The sequence below is a fragment of the Aethalodelphis obliquidens genome, unplaced genomic scaffold (assembly GCF_003676395.1).
Source record: "Aethalodelphis obliquidens isolate GAN/ISIS:26980383/991018 unplaced genomic scaffold, ASM367639v1 scaffold65, whole genome shotgun sequence".
Lineage (NCBI taxonomy): Eukaryota > Metazoa > Chordata > Mammalia > Artiodactyla > Delphinidae > Aethalodelphis > Aethalodelphis obliquidens.
The window spans coordinates 9,294,043-9,306,143 of NW_020838009.1; the positions used below are offsets into that span (position 1 = coordinate 9,294,043).

The following is a 12,101-nucleotide window of genomic DNA, read 5'->3' on the forward strand; positions in this document are numbered from 1 at the left end:
ACCCCTTCACTTGAAGTCCCTTAAATCCCCAACTAAAAGCCATTGGGGAGAACCTGAAATTTTTTATTCTTACTTCAGGAATTTCCACTTTTAAAAAACCATACCTGATGAGTTTCCTCTGGCCAACACTGGGAAAGTACTTAATGTGCAGTAAGAGTAGACTGTGTGGGACTTTATGGTTTTCTTTTTTGAGAACAAATATGAGGGGATTTCTTTTTTTTTTTTTCTTTTTCTGAATAAGGACAAGTATACATTTTACAAATCCTCAGCATTGGCCAGAGAAAGCAGCATTAATGTGCTAATGATTCTACAAACATTTTATCTCAGAACATTTTGATGCTCTTTACAAAATACATTTTTTTAATGTGCTTATATCAGGAGAGTCACTCTACCCGAGATTTGACAAGGGCATTCGGCTCTCGCTCAGGCTGCCGCTTTGGCTGTGTGTAGCCTGAAGCTGTCTCTTATGCCTGTGGCTCTCTGTCCCTAGTGACTGCTGTTGAGATATGAGAACTACAAGGCCGGGAGGCCTAGGCAGGAGTCATCTTTACCTAAGTGTTCTTTGCTTTTCTCATGGTGGTCAGGCTGAGGCCCTGCAGAAGGAGGAGCTACAGTCTGGAGTGGATGCCGCAAACACTGCTGCCCAGCAGTATCAGAGAAGTAAGAGTCCTCTCAGCTGCGTGTCCACTGAGATCCTGAGTAGGGGAGGAAAGTGGCTTTGTGTCATTGAGGGACCTGAGGTTAGATTCTGTCATTCTTCACCCCACCCCAAGGCTACTAGCTGCAGTCAACTACCAGGTACCTTTGGTGGCAGAAGGGTTCCTCCAGTTTTAAAAGTAGAACCGGAGTCAGCGTAGGCTCACTTTGGCTAGGAAGCTCGTGCTTACGTGGTTGGTTAGGGAAGCATCTGGAGGAGACAGGACTAGGGATTGATTGGCAAGATTTGTATGTTGAGAGACAGGAGAGAAGGGTGTTCCTAATATGGGGCAACAGGGGAAGAGGAAGTGTGAGCAGAGGGACAGAAGGTGAAAGATGTATTATGGAACAGTGGGTAGAATAAAATTTTTGTAGATGTTTAAGGCTGAGTTGTGTAAGATAAAGGCTTGGAAAGATTGTGGGAAGCTTTGAATGGCAGCTTAATAAGCTAGTTCTTTGCCAGGCTCCCCTCTGTAGGGGAAGGATGTCTTAGGTAGAGCGTAGTGGTGGCAGGCAGGATGATTTGGAGTGGAAAGAAAAAAGGGGTGAGGAGAAGAGGAGGCTGCTTTTTAGAGACAGATTTATTGAGATGTAGTTCACATACCATGCAGTTCACCCTCATACAAAGGAGGCTGTTTTCTAAAGATGAAAGTTCTACTTCAAACGTCATGGCTAATAGCTTATCCACAGAATATAACTTTCTTCTGTGAAAATTGGCATCTGCTTCCCCTCGGGCCTCTCAAAGCCATCTGCCTTTGTGACCTCCTTGTTTTCTACCCAGGACTGACAGCAGTGGCAGCGATCAATGCTGCAATCCAGAAGGGTGTTGCTGAGAAGACTGTTATGGAGCTAATGAATCCCGAAGCCCAGCTGCCCCAGGTGTTTCCATTTGCTGCCGATCTTTATCAGAAGGAACTGGCTACCCTGCAGCAACAGAGTCCTCAGGTGAGTTAACTGAACCTGTGCTGTTTGTGAGCAAAACAGAGTGGACGTGAATTTAAAATTTAATACACACTTCTTGGTGTAGTTAGGTAGAGGGGTTTTGTTTGTTTGTTTTGTTTTACTGGAAACTTAGTAAAAGTTTTATTAAACTTCTGACCTCCCTTGGTATTCCAGAATGTCTTTCCTTACTCTTTCCCCCCTCGCTTTCTGTACAGCATAGCCTCACCCATCCTGAGCTCTCTGTTGCAGTGGAGATGTTGTCATCGGTGGCCCTAATCAACAGGGCGCTGGAATCCGGAGACATGAATACAGTATGGAAACAGTTGAGCAGTTCAGTTACAGGCCTTACCAATATTGAAGAAGAAAACTGCCAGAGGTGGGTGCCCAGAGTGCTGGGTTGAATCCATTAGGTAGCTGTCACCTCTGTCTTTCGTGTGCCAACACTCTTATTTTCTTTGCAGGCATTGTGACTTCAGTGTGATTGTCTTTTATTTTTTCTATTTTGATACATTTTAGTCTTTACTATGCTGAAGGTTTTGTAGTAAATTACAGATATAACATTCCACTCCTAAATTTATAAGTATGCTTATTTAAAACAATGAGGATATTATATAGCCAAAATAACACTCTTATACCCTGACAAATCAACAGTACTTCTTTAATACTTTCTAAACCTAGTCCATTTTCGTACTTCTTGTTCCAAAACTGTTTGTTTTTTCAGCTGGTTTGTTCAAACCAGGATCCAATCCAGGACCACATGTTAACATCTGATTATTGTGTCCCTTTGGTATCTTTTAATCTAGCATTGTACGTTTCTTTATGACACTGACTTATTAAAGAGATGGGGCCAGTTGTCCTATAAAATGTCCCATCTTCAGTTCTGGTTGCTTCCTAATATTTGGTTTATTCCTGTAAATTGTAAATTAGGTCTAAAGACTTGTCAAGATTCAATTAAATATTTTTGGCGACGTGTGTTTCATATTTTCTCATATCAAGAGGCATATAAAATCTGCTTGTCCCCACCATTGGAGATACTAAGGGACATTAATCCCTCCAATTGCATATTTATTTTTCTCCCTTATCACCAGAACATAATTTTTTTTTTTTAATGTAACTTTTTTTTTTTTTTTGGCTGCCTCGGGTCTTCGTTGCTGCTCGTGGGCTTTTCTCTAGTTGTGGCGAGCGGGGGCTACTCTTCGTTGCGGTGCACAGGCTTCTCTTTGAGGTGGCTTCTCTTGTTGCGGAGCATGGGCTCTAGGCCTGCGGGCTTCAGTAGCTGTGGCTCACAGGCTCTGGAGCCCAGGCTCAGTAGTTGTGGCACACAAGCTTAGTTGCTCCGCGGCATGTGGGATCTTCCCGGACCAGGGCTCGAACCCATGACTCCTGCATTGGCAGGCATATTCTCAACCACTGCACCACCAGGGAATCCCCAGAATATAATCATTTTTGTACCTTTTGCAGCATCAAAATGTCCAGTTCCCCATTAACCATTCATCTAATATTTTTAACCCCAATTGATAATCCTTGCCTAAATCCATATACTTTCAGTAAGAGTTGCTGAATGGTGATTTGTTGATCTGTCATTTCTTCTGTGTTTGTTAGCTGGTGTATGGCCTTGTTTTCTTGTCTTTAGAGGGATTGCTTGAGCTGCTGCCACTGACTCCAGAGTTGGTCTTACTTGGAATTTAGAACATGTAATATAAATAGGCCGTTAAGAATAAGTGATATCCTTGCATTTTTACACTTTGCTCAAGGTAACTCCTCGGTCCCAAAGCTGACCTCTAGAATACATCAAGCTGTTGGGGTTCCTTAGCTATCTCTGTTCCTTGGATCCTTTGCCCCCATGTCTTCTCATTCCTGTCAACCAAAATAATCCTGAAGGTTCCTTTTCTTATGTTGCACTTCATTGTCTCTTTTGTTGGGGGAATGGAGCAGGTATCTCGATGAGCTGATGAAACTGAAAGCTCAAGCAGATGCAGAGAATAATGAATTTATTACGTGGAATGACATCCAAGCTTGTGTGGACCATGTGAATCTTGTGGTGCAGGAGGAACATGAGAGTGAGTAATCTACTTCCCGTCCCCCCAGATAATGTCACAGTTACAGATAATGTGATTCCATGAGCTGGTTCTAAACACTACTCCTGGGAGGATTTTTGGAAATTGGAAAAAAAAAAAAAATCTGTCTCAAAAAGCTACAGTTGTATATTGTTTTCGAAACACCAGGCAACTGCTATGATTAGATAAGTATGTAATAAGAACTAAAATTTTCAGGAGGCGAATTGAACATGATCTGTTATTTTTCAATGCTATTAGAAGAAGTGGTTCTGACACTGACCACCTGGAGTTAGGTCATATTGCACAGATTGAGGGCACAGTCCTCCCCAAGACTCCTCTCACTTTAGACACCAGCCTTAATCTCTGGGGTTCCCAGGTCACCACACTTCTGAAAAACTGGCTATATATTCAGGGGTTCCCGCTATCCCCTCAGGTTCAATAATTGGCTAGAATGACTCACAGAACTCAGGAAAGCACTATACTTACGGTTATAGTTTTATTGTAAAGAATACAAATCAGGATGAGTCAAAAGAAGAGAACAGGAGGGCAATGTCTGGTAGGGTCCCAAATTCAAAGCTTCTGTATCCTCAGGGTGTGTTGCCCTCCTAGCCCATTGATGAGTATCACAACCAGGGAAGCTCACCTGAGCTTTGGATATCCAGAGTTTTTAGTGGGGCTTCGTTCCATACAAATAATGGATTGAATTATGGCCAGCTCTTGGCCAAGTAATTGAATTCAATTTCCAGTCTGCTTCTCCTCCCTGGAATAGCTGGGCTGATATTCTGAGATCACATGGCTCAAAGCCCCAATCTTCTAATCACATGGTTGGTCTTTCCAGCGTGACCAGCCCCTATCCCAAAAGTTTCTAGGGGCCCACCAGCAGTCAGCTGGTTGGCATAAACTCAGGTGTGGTCCTAGGGGCCCACTATGGATAATGAAGATACTCCTATCGCTTGGGAAATTCCAAGGGTTTAGAGCCTCCTTTCCAGAAACCAGGGACAAAGACCAGCCAAATTTTTTATTATACAACAGAGTCTTTACAAAAGTAGTCCAGTTGGATGAGATACCTGAGGAGTGACTATTTCTAGTTTTAATTAGTGTTTCCTGTGAGAAATATTCAGTGATTTAGTGGGAAGAGTCTTCCCTTGGAGTAGGAGACCCTGAGCTTTGATTCTCTGTCTCTTACTTGTTTACTGTGTGGTGTAGGAGAGGAGATTCCTAAGACTCATCTTTTTTTTCTATAAAAATGTTGAACTAGGTGACTTTTTTTTTTTTTAATTTATTTCTTTTTTTGGCTGCGTTGGGTCTTCGTTGGTGTGTGCGGGCTTTCTCTAGTTGCAGCGAGCGGGGCCTACTCTTCGTTGTGGTGCGTGGGCTTCTTACTGCGGTGGCTTCTCTTGTTGCAGAGCATGGGGTCTAGGGGCATGGGCTTCAGTATTTGTGGCATGCGGGCTCAGTAGTTGTGGAACAGGGGCTTAATTGCTCCACGGCATGTGGGATCTTCCTGGACCAGGGTTTGAACCCGTGTCCCCTGCATTGGCAGGCAGATTCTTAACCACTGCGCCACCAGGGAAGTCCCACTAGGTGACTTTTAAGATCCCTTGAACTCTTGACTTTTTGTGAATCAAGAATGGTTTTGATCACACATTGGAGTATACTTGAAAGCTATCCTTTATAAAGCCAGTTTCATCAAAATCCTCATCACTCTTAAGTTAGGGCAAGTAAAAATAAAACAAAAGGACTTGAGATTTCAATAGGAATATGGATATAAGGGAGTTTACTTAGTTGAAAAAAACCACTAAATTTAAAGGAAAAAGATTTAAATGCTGCTTAATATTATGGATGACAAATTGTAGTTTGAATCATGGTAACTCTTGGATAGAGGATTTATGGTCACTTACCATGTTTAAAGACTGTTTTATTTATACAATTTCTTAATCTAAAAAATAACGTTTTGTCCATTCATATTTAGGGATTTTAGCCATTGGTTTAATTAATGAAGCCCTGGATGAAGGTGATGCCCAAAAGACTCTGCAGGCCCTGCAGATTCCTGCAGCTAAACTCGAGGGGGTCCTTGCAGGAGTGGCCCAGCATTACCAAGACATGCTGATCAGAGCAAAGAGAGAGAAAGCCCAGGTGAGTGGCACTAAATTGTTCCTTTTTGTTCCGAGAACTCCATCCCTCCTAGAACGGAGATAGAGGTAGGGGTGTTCTCTCAATGACTATTTCCTGGGCACCCTTAGATTCAGAGCACTGGAGGGACACATAAGAGTCATAGACTCTGCCCTCCTGAAGCTTATACTATTTTACATATTTGGTTTTTTTGTTGTCCTTTGTTGTTATGGTTATAGACACATCTCTTATGTCTCTTTAAAGAAATTCTCTATTGAAATATAAGATCCAGAAAAATGTGTCAGTTATTTAAGTGTATGGTTGTATAAATGTTCAGAAGTGAGCATACCTATGTAATTGGTGCTCGGATTATAAAAAGCATTAACAGAAACCCCCTTATATCCCCTTACATCCTTATTCACCTCCCCACTCCCCAGGAATAAACCACTATCCTGATTTATTCTAGCACATGTCTTTTGGTAAATATATGTATGCATTTCTATTAGGTATACATTTGGAAGTGGAATTTGTGGGTCATAGGGAATACATATGTTAAGCTTTAGTAGGTAGTGCCGTAAAGTTTCTTTTTTTTTAGTTTAAATAATGGCTTTATTGAGATATAATTCACATACCATACAGCTCACTGTTTTGTAGTATACAATTCAGTGGTTTTTTCGTCTATTCACAGAATTGTGCAACCATCACCACAGTCAATTTTAGAACATTTTCATCACCCCCAAAAGAAACCTGTGTAGGTAGTCACTCCTCATTTCTCTCAGTCTCTCCAGTCCTAGGTAACCATCAGTCTACTTTCTGTCTATGGATTTGTCTATTCTGGACATGTCGTATAAATGGAATCATACAACGTGTGGTCCTTTGTGACTGGCTTCTTTCTCTTAGCTTGGTTTATCCAAGCTGTAGCATGTATTAGTATTTTCTTTTTACTGTTGAATAATATTCCATTGTATGGCTGTACCACATTTTATTTATCTGTTCATGAGTCAGTGATCATGTTTCCACTTTGTGGCTATTAGGGATAATGCTGCTATGAATCTGTTCTCCAAAGTAATTGTAATACAAACCCATCTTTTAAAAAGTTTGTCTTGCCTCTCAGCTAGATTGTTGAGGAAATGGATGAGATTTACTCCTTTTTTAGTCCTCTTGCTGAATAGGAAGTTGCCATGTTGCTTTAGGAAGCCCTAAAAGAAATCCTTAATTCAGGGGGTCAGATTCCTTCTGGGAAGCCAAAAGTGGTAAAACAGATCAGGGCTTTTGTGTTAAGGGAGCTATTGTACACCGACAGCCTTGTGGGCTCTAGAAGTTTGGGCTGTGGGGGAGGAGCTGTGGATAATATAATGTTGATAGATCTCCTTTGATTCCATTGTCATGAGAGTAGTTGACATTACTGTGTCCTAAACATATAAGTGTAGCAAGTACCAGGTTCCTTTTAAGAGGGTCATTGCTGGGCTTCCCTGGTGGCGCAGTGGTTGAGAGTCCGCCTGCCGATGCAGGGGACACGGGTTCGTGCCCCGGTCCGGGAGGATCCCACATGGCCGCGGAGTGGCTGGGCCCGTGAGCCATGGCCGCTGAGCCTGCGCGTCCAGAGCCTGTGCTCCACAACGGGAGAGGCCACAATAGTGAGAGGCCCGCGTACAGCAAAAAAAAGAAAAAAAAAGAGGGTCATTGCTATGCATGTCAGTTGATCCTGTGGTGCAGGTTGAATCACAACCCCCATTTTGTAGCGAGGAAATCTAGACAAAAGCATTAACTGATTTTACTTACTCAAGTGAGAAGCGGTTGGCTGTAGGGAAGCTGTAAATAGAGGCCTGTCTTTGATATCAGTTTACTGGATCAGAGCTTCCCAAACTTGACTGATGACTAGAACGCTGGAAAAGTCATTTTAAAAATACAGATTCCTAAGCATTAATTCTATTTCTGCTAATTCAGAATCTCTAACCTGGGGCCTGGCTGCAATGATTCTCTGTAGGCCAGTGGTGGTAGTGTTATTTTTTGCTGCCTTATTAGTCCGAAAGGAGTCTTATATCCGATCCAACTGACAGAGGAATGGGCTTTGAAAGAATAGGCTAGGTCTGAGTCCATGTCTAAAAAAGGAAAGTAGATTGAGGATATAATTTGTACCAGCTCTCACGCATGTGATGGGCCTTACTGCTCCTTTTGTTTGGATCATAGGAGTTAAACTTTTATTAGAGGATGTGACTAGAGTTTGAAGCATTTCCTTTTGCTGTGGAATAACTTTTCAGAGTTCATCAAAGGCAGAGGAAGGGGAGAGTTAGAGGAAAATGTGCTTAACAGTGCCGTGCTCAGATGGGTAGACTATACTTTAGGTGTAATTGTCTTTTTTTAAGCCTCAGCTCAGCTTTAAAGTTCCTCTTGGGAGTAGTTTTAAAAATAATCATCTGAGTTCCAAATTTAGCAAGCAAAAGATCTTAATTTAAATTTGATCTGTTTTTCTTGTAATATCTTTATGTCTGGTTTTGGTATCATAGAATGAATGAATTGGGAAGTGTTCCTTCCTCTTTTATGTTCTAGAAGAATTTGTAGAGGATTGATATTAGTTCTTTAAACATTTGGTAGAATTCACCGTTGAAGCCATATGGTCCTGAATTTTTGGTTTTGTTTTTGTGGGATATGTTTTGATTACTGATTCTATCTCTATATTTTGTTATAGGTCTGTTCAGATTTTCTTCAAGTAAACTGCCTCTTTCTCTTTGCCTTTAGGGAATTCCATTATGCATATATCTTCTCTTTACTCAAATCTGCTGAATCCCTCTAGTGAATTTTTCATTTCAGTTATTATATTTTTCAACTCCATAATTTAATCTGGTTCTTTTTTAAAAAATGTATATTCTCTATTTGGTGAGACATTGTTCTCATACTTCCCTTTAGTTCTTTAGATATGGTTTCCTTTAGTTCTTTGAACATACTGAAGATAGCTGATTTAAGTCTTTGTCTACTAAGTTCAATTTGGACAGTTTCTGTTGTCTGTTTTTTTCCTGTTTGGACCATGCTTTCTTGTTTCTTTGCATGTCTTGTAATTTTTGGTTGAAAGCTGGACATTTTAATAATAATGGGTCAACTTTGGAAATCAGATTCTACCCCCTCCTCAGGGTTTATGGTTGTCCCTGTTTGTTTCTGCTGTTGTTTGTTTAGTGATTTTCAAGTCTGTATTCTTTGTCATGTGTGTCCACTGAAGTCTCTGCTTGGTTAGCTAGTGGTCAGCTAATGATTAGTCAGAAATTTCCTTAAATGCCTAGAACCAATAAAGCTCCCAGCCTTTGCTGAGGGCCTTTGTGTGTGTTGGGGCATGCCCTCGACTCTCAGCCAGGCAGTTTACAATTTTGCTTTACCCTTCACTTCATGCTTGCCCAGAGCCTCAAGGTCACCCAGAGGTCAGAGCTTACAGCCTTATCAGATCTCTTCTGAGCATGTGCATAGCCCATAATGCACTATGACCTTCTAGATTCCCATCCCAGGAATTTGTCAGAGCTTTTCAAAGCTCTCTGTGGACATCTCATTCTCTAGCTTTTCCTTTTAAGCTTTTTGGTTAACCTATTATTTGCCTAAGTTTTTACCCACTGCCCCAGGCATCTGTGATGTGAAGCAGTTACCTCTGTTTTGGACAAATACCCCTGGAGAAAAGGCTGTTTGCACTGGGCAAGCTCTAAGTCAGGTCAAATAAAGACAGCCTAGCTGTGGTCTTCCAGGGAACTACCTAACATGGCAACTAATGACAGTTCTGTGGGAATAGATAGGGCTTTGAAGGAGGTAGGTGTTTATGGGGTGGGGGCGGAGGGGGGTGGGCAGAGCACAAATGGGAATAGGGCAGTTTAAGTGCCATAGGCCTCACTGTTCTTACTGAGAGTCAACTGTTCTTGAATAAACTCTCTCTGATTGCTGCAAGCCTTTGGTTCATTTCTGTAGTTTTGAAAAAGTTGATTCTGATGACTTTTGTCAGTGTTTTTGTTGCTTTTATGTAGGAGTGGATATTCAGAGGTCCTTCCTCTACTGTTTTCACCATTGTCAGTTCTCTCTTCATTTAAATTTAGTGCCTTTGGAATACTTGTTAAAAGTAGATTACTGGTCACTGGGTAGTATTGTTTGAATGCCAAGACAGAGATATCAGGAATTCTCAAGGAACTCATTTTATAATTACAAATATGAATGATTTTTAAGTCTGGATTCTCCTCCCCCACCCCACAGTCTGAGTGTACACAGACAGGCATACATGCATGTAGCTAAAAATCAGCTGGTGTGCACTGACATGGCTGTACCAGTTGTTAGAATATTGAATACTTTTGTTTGGTACATTGCTCCTGTCCCAGGCCTCCCAAATGTGTTCCACCCCCAGTTCTAGCTCTTTCCCTGAACTTCCGCTATGAGCAACTGGAGAATTAACACCTAAACCAGCAAGGGGCCATGAGATCTCTGCTCCACTCTGATTGATCAGTGCTTGTGTTGATAAATATGTTGTATAGATTCATGTGTGTGTGTTTACATGTGTATATGGTAGGTATGGAGTGGTTTATATGTATATATAGCATAGTTTACATATGTGATGAGCGATAAAACATTATATTTATGTTACACATATATGTATCTATAATATGTTACATATATATTATCAGTACATATGTGTAATATTTTATCAATCATGACACACGCATCCATGCCACATATAATAGGAGAGACTTTTAAGGAGGTTTTAAGGGGTGAGAAGTGCCCTTTGCAAGTGTGTGTGTTTGTGCTTTCCGAATATATACACACATGTATGTATGGTAGCCATTCTTTCATCTCTTTTCCCTTTCTTTTCGCCGTGTCTTGTGGCTTCTCCACCTCTTTTACCTCTAGTCATTGCCCACTCGTTTGGTTCTTATCTCTGGTCCCTATCTCTTTACCTCTTCTAAAATGCAGTCAGTGTGCTTCTAAGTGTCAGTCAGAGTTGTTAGGGATGTTATTTCAGTATACTTTATATAGCATTTTCACATTAAATCTATTTTATCTCAGTATTTTCCACAATATGTCGTTTAGGGTTTTAACTCTCTACTGAGTGATTTGAGTTAATCTTTAGAGCAAACTTTAACAGGAGGATGTTGGGTTTTGTCATCTTATTCGATCTAATTGGAGCAGAGAGAGCCTGTTCTTTCCTCACACTGGGATGAGCAGGTGTATGTCACCGATCTTGCCTCCATCAGTCTGGTGAGGGGTATTTCTATATATCATTTTCCCCTGATGTACTGCTCCATTGTTGTTGTTGTTTTTTCCTCCTCTCACACCACAGCTCTGTACCTTGTTTCTTAGGGGGGAGTATGTATGGAAGTGTTTGCTTTAATCCTTCTGCTTTAGTCTGTCCGGGGCAGAGAAGACAGAACTCTGAATGGTCAGAAATCATGATAAGCTGCGCCTTTCTCTGGATGCAAGGAAGGTTGTGCCAAGCCCCCAAGCTTTGCTTACAATAGACTCTGCTCAGAGCCGTCTGACGCATGCATTAGCCTAAAACTGAGCCAGAAGTGGCCTGGTTCTGTGGAAATACTTGCTTTGGGGGTGCAAGGGTTTTTATGCCACTTGTCTTGGAGACTGCACCTTCAGCCGTCTAGCTTATGACTTCTCATTTTAAGTTGTTGCTGACTCATTGTATCGTCTCGTATTGAAACTATTGCTTAGCATTGCCAGTATTTATTCGTATGACTCTAGGGAATTGTGTGTGGCCATTTTCTATTTTCAGTAACAGAAGCTGACCAGTGGTAGAAAAGTGCTAAGTTCTGCAGCTATTAGGTGACTTGTTCTTGCATTCTATTTATCGGGTTACTCTTTTCCTTTCCCAAGACTATGAGCTTCTTAAATTGGGATGGTGCCTCTTATGATTGTAAGTTAAATGATCTTTCTAAAACTCTGAATTACAGAGACATCTTTCGATTTCAGATGCCTTCCTTTGGCCTTACCCTGTCTCCAAGGCGCTTTATAAATTGCAGGGGTTTGTGACTGCTTGGCTCTGCTGAGTGAAATATTGTGTATCTCTCCCCAGTAATGCAGGAGGAAAACCAAGCCTCCTCTAAGGTTTTGCACTTCAACTGCTGGGCCTGCAGAAGGCAGTGAAACTTTCCATTTTGCCCCACAGCCCAGACCCTGCCTCACCTGGCAACACAGTTATAGTTACTGATCCCAGCCGCCTCATTGGTGCCTTGGCAAATTATATTTACATCAAGTAGTCTCGATGGATTTTTGAGCTACTATTTATCCCAATTGCTATTAGCTCAAGCCTCAGGAACAGTTACT

General features: G+C 41.5%; 1 protein-coding gene across 1 annotated transcript in view; it reads left to right on the top strand.

Annotated features, from left to right (window-relative positions):
* The window catches only part of IQGAP1 (IQ motif containing GTPase activating protein 1), a 102,213-nt gene that overhangs the window by 56,008 nt on the left and 34,104 nt on the right, over positions 1 to 12,101 (top strand). Inside the window, exons 11-15 of the mRNA XM_027089179.1 lie at positions 585 to 660; positions 1,478 to 1,641; positions 1,854 to 2,014; positions 3,574 to 3,698; positions 5,668 to 5,831. Of these exons, the coding sequence (XP_026944980.1) occupies positions 585 to 660; positions 1,478 to 1,641; positions 1,854 to 2,014; positions 3,574 to 3,698; positions 5,668 to 5,831 (690 nt within the window). The remainder of the gene's footprint in view (positions 1 to 584; positions 661 to 1,477; positions 1,642 to 1,853; positions 2,015 to 3,573; positions 3,699 to 5,667; positions 5,832 to 12,101) is intronic.